General features: G+C 35.9%; 1 protein-coding gene across 1 annotated transcript; it reads right to left on the reverse strand.

The window, feature by feature from the left end:
* Positions 1 to 3,011: 3,011 nt before the first annotated feature.
* Positions 3,012 to 14,220, reverse strand: LOC123866802 (popeye domain-containing protein 3-like). The gene is made up of 8 exons (XM_045908507.1): positions 13,950 to 14,220; positions 13,796 to 13,854; positions 13,556 to 13,640; positions 12,882 to 13,063; positions 11,667 to 11,798; positions 8,864 to 8,971; positions 6,841 to 7,141; positions 3,012 to 3,926 (listed from the first exon to the last, which is right to left on the reverse strand). Exons 1-8 carry the CDS (start codon positions 14,074 to 14,076, stop codon positions 3,706 to 3,708), a joined length of 1,215 nt encoding a protein of 404 aa, XP_045764463.1. The 5' UTR covers positions 14,077 to 14,220; the 3' UTR covers positions 3,012 to 3,705.
* Positions 14,221 to 14,601: the final 381 nt, after the last annotated feature.

Below are 14,601 nucleotides of genomic sequence, written 5' to 3' on the forward strand. Positions count from 1 at the left end.
GGAAATTCAGTATTGGAATTGCTGTTTCATACGAAATATACTTATATGATGAAGATAGTGATGATGAAATTACTACTTCAGAGTAGATATTAATATTATATGATGGTTATGGCTATGATATCTATTATTAATTATTGATTTTTATCACGTTTTTATTGAGGTTTCAATAAATTTCCTCCCATACTTTATTTAAGGCATATTATCATATTATCATTTTTTGTTTAAATCATCATTATCATCGACCCATTGCCAGCTCTCTACTGAGCACTGGTCTCCCTTCAGAATGAGAAGCATAATTGGCCATAGTTCAGTTCAGATTAATGGCAAGTTTTACACACGTTTGAAAATATTATTAAGAAATCTCAGATGATATTTAAATGTTATAAAAACGCACAAGGCTCCGAAAAGTTAGAAGTGCGTGCCCGGAATCCGAATCCGGAATTCCGGGCATGCATGTTAACAACTATTCTATCACTGCTTTTTATAATTAAGAAGGTAAGTTCAAAATTATTTATCAGTAAATTACCAAAATATTATGGAACGTAAATAGCTGTAACAGTTCTGCCAAGTTTCAACCAGCAGGCAATCGAACACAATTAGTTACAAAGTAACTGAAAAGCACAACAACTTTGGAAGTAAGTAGGTAGGTACTGTTTCATGATTGGGAAACTTTAGGTTTAGCCCGCAGCACTGTGTTATAAATCTAACGTCGATCGTTAAAAACAACATAATTTGCCCTTACTTCTAACGAGGTTTACTTTACGGTAGTAAAGGTATGTAACCTTCAGTTTTAAGTGACATATTTTTCAAAAAAAACCGGCCAAGTGCGAGTCAGACTCGCGCACTGAGGGTTCCTTCCGTACTCGGGTATTTTTTCCAACATTTTGCACGATAAATCAAAAACTATTATATATAAAAATAAATAAAAATCTGTTTTAGGATGTACAGGTAAAGTTCTTTCATATGATACCCCACTTGGTATAGTTATCTTATTTTGGAAAAAATTGAAACACATTTTAATTTTTTTTTTAATGATGTCACCACAAATTTGCGATTTTCAGATTTATTCCTGTTTATGTGCTATAAGACCTACCTACCTACCAAATTTCATGATTCTAGGTCAACGGGAAGTACCCTACAGGTTTCTTGACAGACACGACGGACAGACAGACAGACAGACAACAAAGTGATCCTATAAGGGTTCCGTTTTTCCTTTTGAGGTACGGAACCCTAAAAACTACCATTCAGTTATTTTTTTAATTTGTTAGACATTTCTATTTTTTCCCTTAGATTCATTTAGCAAAGCTTTTCTGGAGGAAATTGCTTCTAGCGATAAGATCGCCTTTGCGCACTCTTTTAGACTTATCCTAAAATGTGTAAAGTGTAAACTGTAGAAGTGTTTGCTTTCACAATTTTGCTTATAACTAAACATACTTAATTTACTTAAAAGTGTTACCATTATAGTTAGCGTGCAATCGAATATCATTTCTATTCTAAGTAAATCAAAATATTCATATCTGACTTATTATTATTTATTTTGAAAATATTGATGAGAAAAAATCGGTCAAATGCGAGTCTCACTCGCACGGAAGGCCCAAAATAGTAGGTTTTTAGTTAGATTATATAGATATTAGCCGGAATTGACCGACACCAAATTCTACTGCAAACATCCAAAGTCGGTCACCCATCCATTTACAAGTTTTGAGAAATTCGACCCTAGCGATGTTGAGGTAGGCCACACTAAACTTAATTAAACTTATTTTATTTATTTAGTTCTTTCCCGTACGATGGTACGGAACCCTCTGTGTGCGAGTCCGACTCGTTTTTGACCAATTTTTATTTAATAATAAACAAATTCTATGTGTATGTAAGTACCTACAAGACTCACCAGATAAAATTCTTTGATTAGAAGCGATGCTTACATCGGTAATAATGGATATACCTACTCGTAATGAGTCTATAACTGAGTCGGTTCCAGTGTATTAATTAGTTCCACGCTCCCAGTGCGAGCTATGGCCGCCCAAACCAGCATTTGATTAGGTGAATGTGTAATTACATTAAGCACCTAATATCATGTACAAGTAACAACTAGGTACCTATATTGTAGTAAGTAGATGATCATATACCTATTATTATTTTAGTATATTGTAGTAAGTAGGTAGGTACATCCGCGCGGGTGTAGGTTGGCTGAGATGCAAGCTAACTCTGTACCTATCTCCTCAAAAAAGATTAAACAAATGGGCCGTGAAAAGCTAGTACACAGACAAATTGGCGACAAACACATTTTTGACAGACAACAGATTTTTGTTTTGATTATTCATTTTACTTAGTTCATCCAAAGTTCCAACTTCAGCATGCAAAGTGGTCAAGAAAATTCATTATGCAATGCATAATAAAATAGCTGACATTAAATGGTGTCGGAATTCTACCATCCACCATTAATTGGCTGTTACGTTCAGCTGGGAGTGGCTAAAGCTTTACTTGTACCTACTGTGATACAATCTCTACTTCATTCTATGACAAAGACGTATGTGCTGTTTGCAATGTTTTAAAAGGAAACACTGCAGGTAATGGATTGCGTTATCGAGAAACTAGATTTTTTTGTAGCTTTTACTTTTTACCAAAGATATAAACTCTAAAGCTCAGACTGTAAATTGTATTTAAAAAAAATGAAGACAAATTCTTACGCTTGTGTGTGACAGGTACGCGTAACGATATAAACTATAATATAGGCATTGGCATTTACGCACCTTTTGACCCTAACTTGCTTCAAAAAATGGTGGTCCGTTCTTAAGAGTTACTTTTTACTGTAATTTTTCAATACCTCAATGTCGTAGGTAAAATAACCGTTCTGTTAAGTTATCGTTGTTCAAACTTCTTTACCTACTTCTAGTCAGTTACTAGTTTGCTCCAAAATATGTCTATTCTATAGGTATATTTTCTACGAGGACAAATAAAACGACAACATTGCACTTTGCAGTAAACAATATTATATTTTTTATAACTAACTTTAATATCTGTGAGAATAAATAAACATCAATTATTATTATTAACATCGTACATATATGAGACTCTAAATAGCCTACTTATAACTTGAGAGCGTTTCTAAACACAATTCTTCTTAAGCCTTAGATATCTGCGTCTTATATAATTTGGTTGACAAGAAATGATTTCGTGTTAATTATTATCATCCTACAAATACAATCAGCCCATTAATATAAGCCTCAATAGCTGAACGGTTATAGGAGCAGACTGAAATCCGAAAGGTCGGTAGTTCAAACGCGCACCCCATAGCACTATTGTTGTATCCACTCCAAATTTTAAGATTTGGAGGGGAAAGGGGAATGTTAGTCATGATTAAAATGACTAATATTCTTTTTTTTTAATCAATAAAATTTGATCCAAATTGAAGTTCGCGAAAGCACTCTTTCAACACGAAATCTTTGCAACACTCAATCATAAAGAATATTAGGCACAATAAAAGCTGAAATATTATACATTTAAATAAATACTATTGTAAAGTTTCAATGTTCACGCTATTTTATTCACAAGCTACTTAGTAAACTATTGATCTGTCAGCACTTTCGGATCCTCTATTGCAAAGAGGCTAACGGAAGAAACCGTTTTAGTGTTGCAAACTGTAAGCGACGTCTCCTGTTCCTCCATACTGTCTAGAGATAGTGATGACAAATCATCGTCCCTTTGTCAATGTCTTAGATCGTCGTCAGTCTCGACTGCTTCGCAGCTGTGGTACTTCGAGGAGGTGTCAGGACAACTGTCGGCAACTGAGAGGTCGTCAGAAGAGGCCGCGGGGGCCTCGTGGGCCGCTAGAGGTACAAGTTCTTCGTCTTCTTCAGGATAGTTTGCTGCAACGCCATTGCGTTTGGCTATATTCGCTGCGGCTTCAGTGTCTCGCGACCAATAATCTATAAGTGAATATTTTAAATTAATTTTGATATAAAACTTCTGTAATGGCTGTGTATTTTATTGATACTATAGATTGTCGTAAGAATAGCCTGGTAAATATTTCGTCTCTAAGGACTTGGCACTACTAATATATTATGATATTATGATATTATTATATAGTTATAACATAAATAATATGAGACTTGGCATAAATAAGTTATGGAAAAAACACTACACATCCCAGGGAACATGAAAATCGTGTTCCCACAGGTATTAAAACCGAATTTACGTTGACGAATTTGCTGGTATGAACTATTTTAAATGCAAAAGTGTGCTTGTTTGTTGGTTTGTCCTTCAATCACGCAACGAAGCAACGCATCGACGTGATTTCCTCCCCCCGGCCTAAGGATAAAATGTTAGATGGTAAGGAAACTGGTTAAATGAAAAAAGTCGTTTATAAGAACAAATTTTACTCCCATATTTCTTGGTTTATGATATTCCCTAAAGAGGCTCATCTGTTGGAAGGTAAGTACTTGCTATCCTTTATATTTAACGAACATCTAAAAGCTCGTCGCACCTTTCTAATTTAGGTCAATTATGAAGCAAAAAGTATGTCAAGTGAATGTCCTCTTAGTCTTAACTTTTCTCAAATTAACGGCTCGCTACAGTGAAGTTAGAGTGAACATAAATTAGTCCCATTTACGCATATTTTTGCCATGGCTCTTCGCCAGGAGGCTAATGAGTTGGATTCAATTCAATGGTAAGTAATCGATGACTCAATTTTCAATTTTAAGAAACTAGAGGATGCCCGCGACTTCGTACGCGTGGACAGGTTTTTAAAGATTCCGTGGGAATTATTTGATTTTCCGGGATAAAATGAATATGTCAATTACAGGGACGCAAGCTAGCTTCGGTACCAAATTCCATACAAATCGGTTAAGCGGATGGGTTTTTAGGAATCCCGTGGGAACTCTTTGATTTTCCGGGATAAAAAGAAGCCTATATCCGTCCCCGGGATATAAGCAAACCCTGTACCAAATTTCGTCAGAATCGGTTAAACTGTTGGGCCGTGAAAATGTAGCAGACAGACAGACACACTTTCGCATCACACTAATATTATAAAAGCGAAAGTTTGTATGTGTGTGTGTGTGTGTGTGTGTGTGTGTGTATGTTTGTTACTCCTTCACGCAAAAACGACTGGACGGATTTGGCTGAAATTTGGAATGGAGATAGATAATATCCTGGATTAGCACATAGGCTACTTTTTATCCCGGAAAATCAAAGAGTTCCCACGGGATTTCGAAAAACCTAAATCCACGCGGGCGAAGTCGCGGTCATCGGCTAGTTTATAATATTAGTAAATAGTATGGATCTATATTCATACTACTTATTTTATGATAAAGAGGTAAAGTTTGTAAGTTTGTTTGCAGGGTTAATCTCTGAACTACTGAATCGATTTTGAAAATTCTTTCATCAGTAGAAAACTACATTATTCCTGAGTGACATAGGCAATATTGTATTTTCAAAAAATTTGAGATTAGGGATCTCAAATTTTTTGAAAATACGTTTGTAACAATAGGCTACCCGTGCGAAGTCGGGACGCATCCCTAGTTACATTACTATAAATGCGAAATTGCGAAAATCTGTCAGTCTGCTAGCTTTTCACAGCTCATCTGTTTAGCTGATTTTCACTAAATTTGATACAGATAGCTTGCATCCCAGGGAACATGAGTTATTTTTATAGTCACGGAAAATCAAACGGTTCCTAATGGGATTTTAAAAAAAATCTAAATCACACATAAGAAGTCGCGTATCATCTATACCTATCAAACAGATCATTCCCGAGAGTGGATATGGCAGTTTTTCATCCCGGAAAATCGTGTTCCCACAGGTATTAAAACCGAATTTACGTTGACGAATTTGCTGGTATTAACTAGTTAGAAATAAAAATTTGTTTAGCATTTCTACCTTTTGACTATACATTAGGTTTACAATTCCAGAAGGATCGAAGAGTTTTTTTAGGTGAGCCATTAGAATAAGACTAGCAACCTCGAGCCGACATTAGTACATAAAGGGCGGACGATATGATCGACAAAGTTACACTTTGTAGTATTAAGGGTACTAATTATTACAGTAGCCTATATGTAGCGACAATGTAAAAATACCTATTTATTTTCCACATTTCGTAATTTTCATCGGCAGGCAAAGATGTATGTATCGGTACTACGATGCCGATGGATTAGAAGTACCATCATAGTTGTAAATTAACTAGTCCTCTTCCATCTTACTGCACTTACCATAGATAGATAGATAGAAAACTCTATTGCACACAAAACAAGAAAACCAATACAAAGGAAAGGAACTATTTAAACTAAAAACATACCAAGTACTTACTTACCACTCAAAGACTAACTTGTCATAGAATATTAATAAAAAACCCGGCCAAGTGCGAGTCCGACTCGCGCACTGAGAGTTCCGTACTCGGGTATTTTTTCCAACATTTTGCACAATAAATCATAAAAATAAATAAATATCTGTTTTAGAATGTTTAAAGCCCTTTCATATGATACCCCACTTGGTATAGTTATCTTACTTTGAAAATTGAAACACATTTTAATTTTTTTTTAATGATGTAACCACAAATTCGCGGTTTTTGGATTCATTCCTGTAGGTACTTGTGCTATAAGACCTACCTACCTACCAAATTTCATGATTCTAGGTCAACGGGAAGTACACTATAGGTTTCTTGACAGACACGACGGACAGACGGACAGACAGACAGACAGACAGCAAAGTGATTGAGGTACGGAACCCTAAAAATATACACCCTTTCATTCTGTTACAAAATAAATTGCATAGTGAGTAGTGACCTACAAGAATGATGATGCAACATGATGACCTATGACTATTTAATTAGCATATGTTTTAACCTACTGGTTCTTTTTTCCGGCGGGACCGGCTGCACCGTAGTGGGCGGCGGCGGCGGCTTGTTGGCAGAGCGCAGTCTCCTTGGGCTGCGAGCTAATGCATGCGATATACTTGGCAGCCGAATGTCTAGATGCGAGCCTCTTTCCGTCACAATCTTATTGTTCATGGCGTATAGCTTGGTGGTGATGTCACGAGCGATCAATGTCGTGACCACGCAAGCGAGGTAGGGCTCTTTCACGAATAAGTACTCCAACGAGCTCCTTTGCCAGTATACATAGCGGCAGGATGAAGCTGCTACTATAGAAACCTAAGGAAAACTTTTAATTAAATTACGCAAAAAAATTCGCTTTCATAAAGGTTCATTAAACAACACTAGTTAGATAGGTATTTACAAGAGATTATTCGTAGAGTGATCCAAACAAACGTAATTTGGCTTTAATAATATATTAATCCAATCAAACTCAATGAAAAGTCTTTATATCCTTGAAACTTTGAATCAGGCAAACCACAGACAGATATTAGTTTCTAGAATTTGATCGGTTGTTCAAATGAAAACCAAACTACGTTTGTATGGATAACGTTCACTGGGGAACGCCTAAGGAAACTTCTGCTAATACAAAGACTAAGATATGTAACTATTTTTAAATCACAAAATGTTTACTTCCACTCTGCAAGACAATGTCATGTTTCGAAGTTCATTTCACGAAAATTATTCGTAGTTTGCGCGCCTAATAATTACTAAGCAAATGCTTTCAGCAAATTGCTCGTGCTATATAGAAGGTAGTTCATGCTAAACAAGCAATTTTAAAGGACGGCGTGTGTCAGAGCATTGACGAAAGTGTTCAGTGTTGAGTTCATCGATATTTAACCTAGTTTCTTGCATTTATAGCCACTTTAGCTTTTATACAACCGTATCAGACAACAATTAGGTCACAGGAATGGGGTAGGTGATACGAAAGCTCACTATAACGTACCTATATTATGTTCGAATGTAAATTGCCCATAAAACGCAATTCGCAACGGCTATTTTGTTACGCCATGATGACTGTATAGGGTAAATGAATAATATGAGGAACTTACTGGAAGCTAATTTTGGAAGTTTATAAATACCTACTTCCAAAATTCCCTTCCGGTAAGTTCATTCCTTTCTCAATTTAAAAAGCTTATATGGACAGATAAGTTATATTTATTATCTGACTGACCCCATTTTTTTTTGAATTTTTGTCTGTCTATCTGTCTGTCTGTACGCACATCACGCCAAAACTACTGAACCGTTTGAATGACATTTGATACAGTGATAGTAAACTATATCTGACGAACCGCGTCGTGTCGCCTAGCGCAGCAAGCAGCAATATGTGCGTTTGGAGGTCTAAAGTTTGGACCCCAAATATCAAGTCATGAGACGTGTCTGATAAATCCATAGGCACCTCATTCATGTCACGTCGCAACCGAGTAGCAACTGCCACGCATCGAAAATGACCCAGTAGAATGACCTAAATAGGTTATATTACATACTACTATTATAAAAATAAATAATTTTAAGTACAAAAAAATTACTGTTACTATGATCTATATACAGGTATATAGGTACATATATGATCTATATATTGGTACAGAGTAAGCTGAAGGAGAGTACGGATATATTATATGGGCTAAGTACTTTTTATCGTGGAAATTCAAAGACTTCTCATGTAATTTTTAACATGACATCGTCATCTATTAAAGATTGCCTTTGCCCGCGTATGGTTCACGTGTAACTTGTTTCAATCCCGTGTGAGTAAAATATTTTTCCGGTATGAAAAGTAGACTGATTTTTGCCGCGACAAAATGAGTCCCAAGGTGAAAAAATTCAACGATTAATGTCGGGGTCATAATATACAAGCTTACTTAATGCTTTTTTACTATTAAATTGGTATGTTACTAGTCAAAGTCATAGACAGTAGAATACTTACATCTTACTATGGTTTTACTGAACTTATGGTATCACTTATCAGGTAAAATCATTTGTAAGATATCGACTACGTCTTACCTTAAATTTTTCATCGATAGTTGCTCGGCTCGATTCAAACTCCGGTGAATCCAGAAACTCACAAGGCAATATTGGATGTAGGAACTGATGTCCAGTCAAAGCGTTTACCTACACAAATGCATAATGGACAGAATATTAATATCATCGGGTGGCATCGTTTATTATTAGTGATTTCTGATCGTATGGTGAATAATATGAATATGACCTATATTATCAAATCACCATCAATAGTCCCTATATTCCCACGGCTTAGTTAAACGGTAGTAGGTATTCTCTCTCCATTATCAGGGTTCAGGATTGGGATTTGGAGTTCAATTATAAAATCGATGCTATAAAGGTACCTACGAGTATAATATAAATTCAAATTTAATAGGGAGTGCTACATTGCATCGCCAAGAGTTAGAATTTGGAGTTTAATTATGAAAGCGATTCTTGGTTTAATATTATCCTTTAATATCCTGATTTGGGCAGTAACCATGCAGCGCCAGGATTAAGGAGTTACATCCAAAAAAATATTGGCCCTTCTTTTATTCATTAAAAAAGTGACAAATCGGTCCATAAAACCTCAAAGAAACCGTGTAGTACCAACCTACATAGAAAAAGAACGAACCGAATTGAAAACCTCCGCCTTTACACGAAAAAAATTAAAATTAGACTTCAACTGGTTCTCGTCTAGATTCCAATTTATAAGATACCTATTGAATTAAAAAACCCCTCCTCAAAACATTTTTATACTGATAAAAGTAAAACTTAGTCGTGTTTAGTTCCTGAACTTAATTCCTGCGATTTGAATTGGAATTATTATAGAAGCTATTTAACCATTTATAATTTTTATCATAGTGTTTTATCCGCACTTTAGTGTAAAAGAAAATTTCTAAATAATTTTTAAACACAATAAAAATCGCGGAGCGGTAAAACAGTTTCGTGAGTTTTGATATGTATTTATAAAATAATTATGTAGGTACATATTATGTACAGCTACCGTTAAAAAACAAATTTACACTGGGCAGTCGCATATCGTATCTAGGTACATCGCAAATATTTGGCACGTGCACCCACAAAAATTGTTTTAAATTTGCCCGCTGTCTCTAACGATCCATGAAACAAGCCTGCAATTTGCATAATTTGTAACTACCGAGAATAATAGTTCCACCTAAGTGATTCTTGCAAGATAAGCTGTGAGATACGGTAATGGTGGAATTGCAGTTCTCGTAAATACCTGCTCGTACTGATCAACAAGTTCAAAGCTTGCCTTATTCTTCAATTTTTTATTTATTTCTTTTGCACAGTAGCGTACCTTTCAGAGTTCAGACATACCACCTACCTATAATATTATTATATTACACGAATATTATGATTTAAGCATTCTATAATATTATGCGTGGGTATTTGAATTTTTTGTAGGCTATGCATTGTGCATGTTATCATAATGTGTTCTATTGTAAGTTTATGTCACAAAAAAATATTAGATTTGGATTCCCCTTGATTGGAGACTTGCAGACATTTACATAAAATAAAAAAGTAAAAAAATCTATCATCGAGTTCGATAGTTTCGATCGATAAATGATTTATTCGTATTTTATAACAAGATAAAGTTGAAAACTAAAAACGACAACGATCGACTTAATAAACACTGAAACATTATTTTATGTAGTCAAATTGTTTTATTTTTATCCGACTACGGCAAAGCCAAAAGGAAGGATTATAATTTTGAGTCTTATTTCTTTATCACTTGGTAGTGAATTGTTGATTACCATTCCCCTACTTTAAAAGTGTAGTAACTTCATATTATTATTTTACAGGTATGAAGTGCCAACACCTTGCCAACACTGTCTAGTTTGCTAAGTAATTAGGTAATTTAGTTTCAACTTTCAAAATACTTAGTGTTTTATGTACCTATCTGTTTTCAAGATTGCTTCTTATCCAAACATTGGAATAAGCACGCGATTCTGAATATAACTTAGTTTATTTACACTTCAATTTCAAACATACAGTTACGGCTACAAATTGCAACAATTTAATTATTGTGTACCTATCCACCTATTCGATTTGTTTTTAGGGTTCCGTAGCAAAATGGTAAAAAGCACAAAAAGGGTTCAATTTATGGTGCGACTAAACTGTGCGCCTGCAGTTCATCTGGCCACCACCATCACCGTCACATGGCGCTCGATGTACCTGCCGCGCGCTATTCTGTCCTGGCATCACCCCGTGCGTGCATGAACCTTTGCTATACCAAGTCCTATCTAAATAGTAAATACCTATATCTGAAGGTTTCTTCATCATCAAGCTATCGCCTGTTCACTCTTGAGCACGGGTCTCCTGTTAGAATGAGAAGGTTTTGGCTATAGTCCACCACGCTGGCCAAGTGCGGTTGCGGATTGGCAGCCTTCACACACCTTTGAGAACATTAGGTATGGAGAACTCTCAGGCATGCAGGATTCCTCACAATGTTTTCCTTCACCGTTTAAATCAAGAGATATTAGGCAATTGTTTAAAACGCACATAACTATTCATCCAAGCTCCGAACAGTTAGATGTGCTTCTTGGATGAATTTCATCCAAGATGGGCGTGCCCGGGACCGAACCTGTGACCTCATTTAAATTCAAAAATCAAAAACATTTATTTCGGTTGAACAATTTTACGTAGAACATAGAAATTGGGACCATCCCAGTAAGTGACTAGTATACTACCTACTACTAGTACTTGTGGCAGGCGGCCCCACTCTTCCATAACTCTTTTCTTCTTATCTATTTGTCACGGCTCTTTTTACAACGGTGGGTATTCTAAAAAAACTATTTGATACCTTCCCAGAGAGCAAAAGTCCCAGCCGGTCGGTCTTGGTAAGGTTCTGCATGGCGTAGGCCTCGCCGGCGTGCAGCGACATTACGTGCGCAAAGTCCGGCGACACCATCCTTTTGAACTGAAGTCTTGATACCTATGTAAAGTAGATACTCGTAACGGCAGGTATACTTAGTACAAGCACATTGTGATACTAGTGCATACAGCTGCTCCTCACTTATAGGAGAATGAGATATAGGTACGGAACTCAGATCCACCTAGTAATTAAGTCGTAGACATACATAAAAAAGTAAAACCTGCAGGTTTCTTATACTTAGTTATTTTTTCACCCTGTTGTTCATAAACATAAATTTTAAGATCTTCAATATATAAAACAATATAAGAATATATTTATAGAAAACTCATAGGATGTATACCAGAATACAAAGACTCTTTTTAAATAATATATAAAGTAAATCCTTAATTTACGTGAAGATTCGTAGCTATTCGTAACACATAAAACTTAATTAAGTTAATTTTACATTTTTTACCCGATGCTACGACTGTACTACGACGACGCTCTTAGTAAGTACCTACTAGGACGTGTAAAAGAGTTCAAAAATTATAAGTGCGAAATATGGCAAAACATTTCGCAATAAAAGGTCACACTGATCTTTTACTAAGTTCAAAGCACCAATAATATTTAGATCATCTAATTAATACTTGTAGGTACCTACTGTAGTTTTGAAAAATATTATAAAAATCTCCTTTAGTGGAATTTTATAAATGTAAATTAATTTAAAACTTTTCAATTTAACTTACGAGATTAACACGTGAACCAAACGAGAAACCTAACCTGCTTTAGACTAATTTAAACTTTTAGATAGGTAGGTATTTGAATTTACTTCTACAACAAAACTCTTTGTGGACAGGATTACGTATACATATATACGTAGTAGGTACGTGTACAGTGTACATGTGCTAACAAATCTTAGACGAAGTTCCCGACGCAGAGTACATTGAATAGGTATGTGGTTCCCGATGAAGAAGCTTGCAGCGCAAAGTCAATGAAGACGTTTAACTTTCACATCTTCATTAAAATTATTTTCTATCTGTGGCTTTCTAGATTTTTAGCACTTCACAACTGAACCCAAATTATTATTTCCCAAAGACATGGATTATTTCCTACATCCATGTCTAAACCACAGTCCATTCTGAAGGTAATACACAAACAGAATACCTTGAAAGGTTCAAACAGTGTATGATAGACCTCTTCTAGTTCTGGATCAAATTTGACAGGTCTCATCTCGTAGACTAAGTAGACCACTTGAGCAAGGTTCAGGAACACGAAGCCAAAGTTCCAAGAGAACGCATCGGGCGAACATATCACGTGCCACGCCCACACCGAGTAAAGCATGAAACCTGTCAGTCGATTACGGAAAATCTGCTGTATCATTGGCTACATAAAAAAATATTTGAGTTAAAAACTTTTTTAGTTGTACATTTTCGACAAAATGAGGTGATGTTATATACATACCCGCACACACACACCCGCGTGTAATGGTGCCAAAAATACTGGCTACATTTTCGCACTGGACAGCCCGCTGATCCTTGCACAAAAAAAACCGGTCAAGGGCGAGTCAGACTCGCGCTTGGGCCTCGGGTATTTTTTGCGACATTTTGCACGATCAATCAAAAACTATTACGCATAAAAAAAAATTCATTTAAATTTTTGTTTGTGATTGTGCTATAAGACCTAGGTCCCTACCTGCCAAACTTCATGATTCTAGGTCAACGGAAAGTACCCTAGATATAGGTTTTCTTGACAGACACGACAGACGGACAGATGGCTCCATGGCGACAGGATTAAAAACTAACATATAATACCTATACTTGCTTGAAAAGATCACTCACCAAAAATTAAAATGGTATGCATCCAAAGTTGACCTTTCTTTGTACTTGGAGCGCAATAGGCAGCCACAAACAGCACATTTGAGAGCTAAATAAATTCAATAAGTTGAATTTTATTCAACTGAAATGCAATGCTATCCCAAAATAATTTTTATCATAGGTTCTCTTTTTATTACCTACCTAGGCATAACAAGTGTTTAGGTAAGTAATTTAATTAACTACTTTGTACTTAAATAAACTAACCTGAAATAATGGATGTTGTGGAATTCTCCATAGGGGACACCACGGCCAGTACCACGGTCCTACAAAAGTATAAATAGCAAGCCAACAGATTAGGCCAATGTGATTCAAGCTTTTATGTATACCTTTTATGTCTTACAGTTTCATAAATACATACCTGATGGCATTGTGTAGTTCATAGAACCAAAATCGTGAAAGGTTCCATTTTCACCGGGCCATGAAAAGTTATACTCGCCAATTTCTAAATATTCACTCTGAGCATCAGATAATCCTCCTTGGGGCATTTTAAAAAGATTTCGTTGAACTAATATTTAGTCTTTCAGGGTTAAATTTCCATAATTTTATTCTTCATTCACTTCATTCGCGCCAAAATCAATATCAGTTTGGCACTTAAAATGTGACGTATTTCCGCTTTTCTTTTGCAGATTTCATGCAAGTAGGAAGGATGTTGCATAAAACCATAGAGTAGGATAGAATGACTATGGTATGGTATATATTTAATTTAGAAACTTAATCTACGTTTATGAGTCGATTGAAAAAACTGAAAAGAAGTACTCAGATTCCAACTACCATCTAACTCGATATGATCCGATAACCTTATGGTGCCGCCAGATGCTTGCGGCGAACAGCAAACAACAAGCGTGTGAGGCGCTTGGGATAGTTTGTCGTTCGATCAGATTGGCTGCAAGCCAAACCATAGCCAAACCTGTGGCCAAACGATTTGCCAAACTGTGGTATATATAGAAGTACTCTGTGGTGTTTGCCGATGGTATTTGTAAGTTTGTCACAAGCATCTGGCGGCACCATAA

The sequence above is a fragment of the Maniola jurtina genome, chromosome 7 (assembly GCF_905333055.1).
Source record: "Maniola jurtina chromosome 7, ilManJurt1.1, whole genome shotgun sequence".
Classification (NCBI taxonomy): Eukaryota; Metazoa; Arthropoda; class Insecta; order Lepidoptera; family Nymphalidae; genus Maniola; species Maniola jurtina.

Coding starts and splice junctions, on each gene's coding strand:
- LOC123866802 (XM_045908507.1), bottom strand. CDS start 14,076: ATGCCCCAAGGAGGATTATCTGATGCTCAGAGTGAATATTTAGAAATT. Junction 13,641..13,795: donor CACAACATCCATTATTTCAG/GTTAGTTTATTT, acceptor GAATTTATTTAG/CTCTCAAATGTGCTGTTTGT. Junction 7,142..8,863: donor CTATCGATGAAAAATTTAAG/GTAAGACGTAGT, acceptor AGTTTTCCTTAG/GTTTCTATAGTAGCAGCTTC.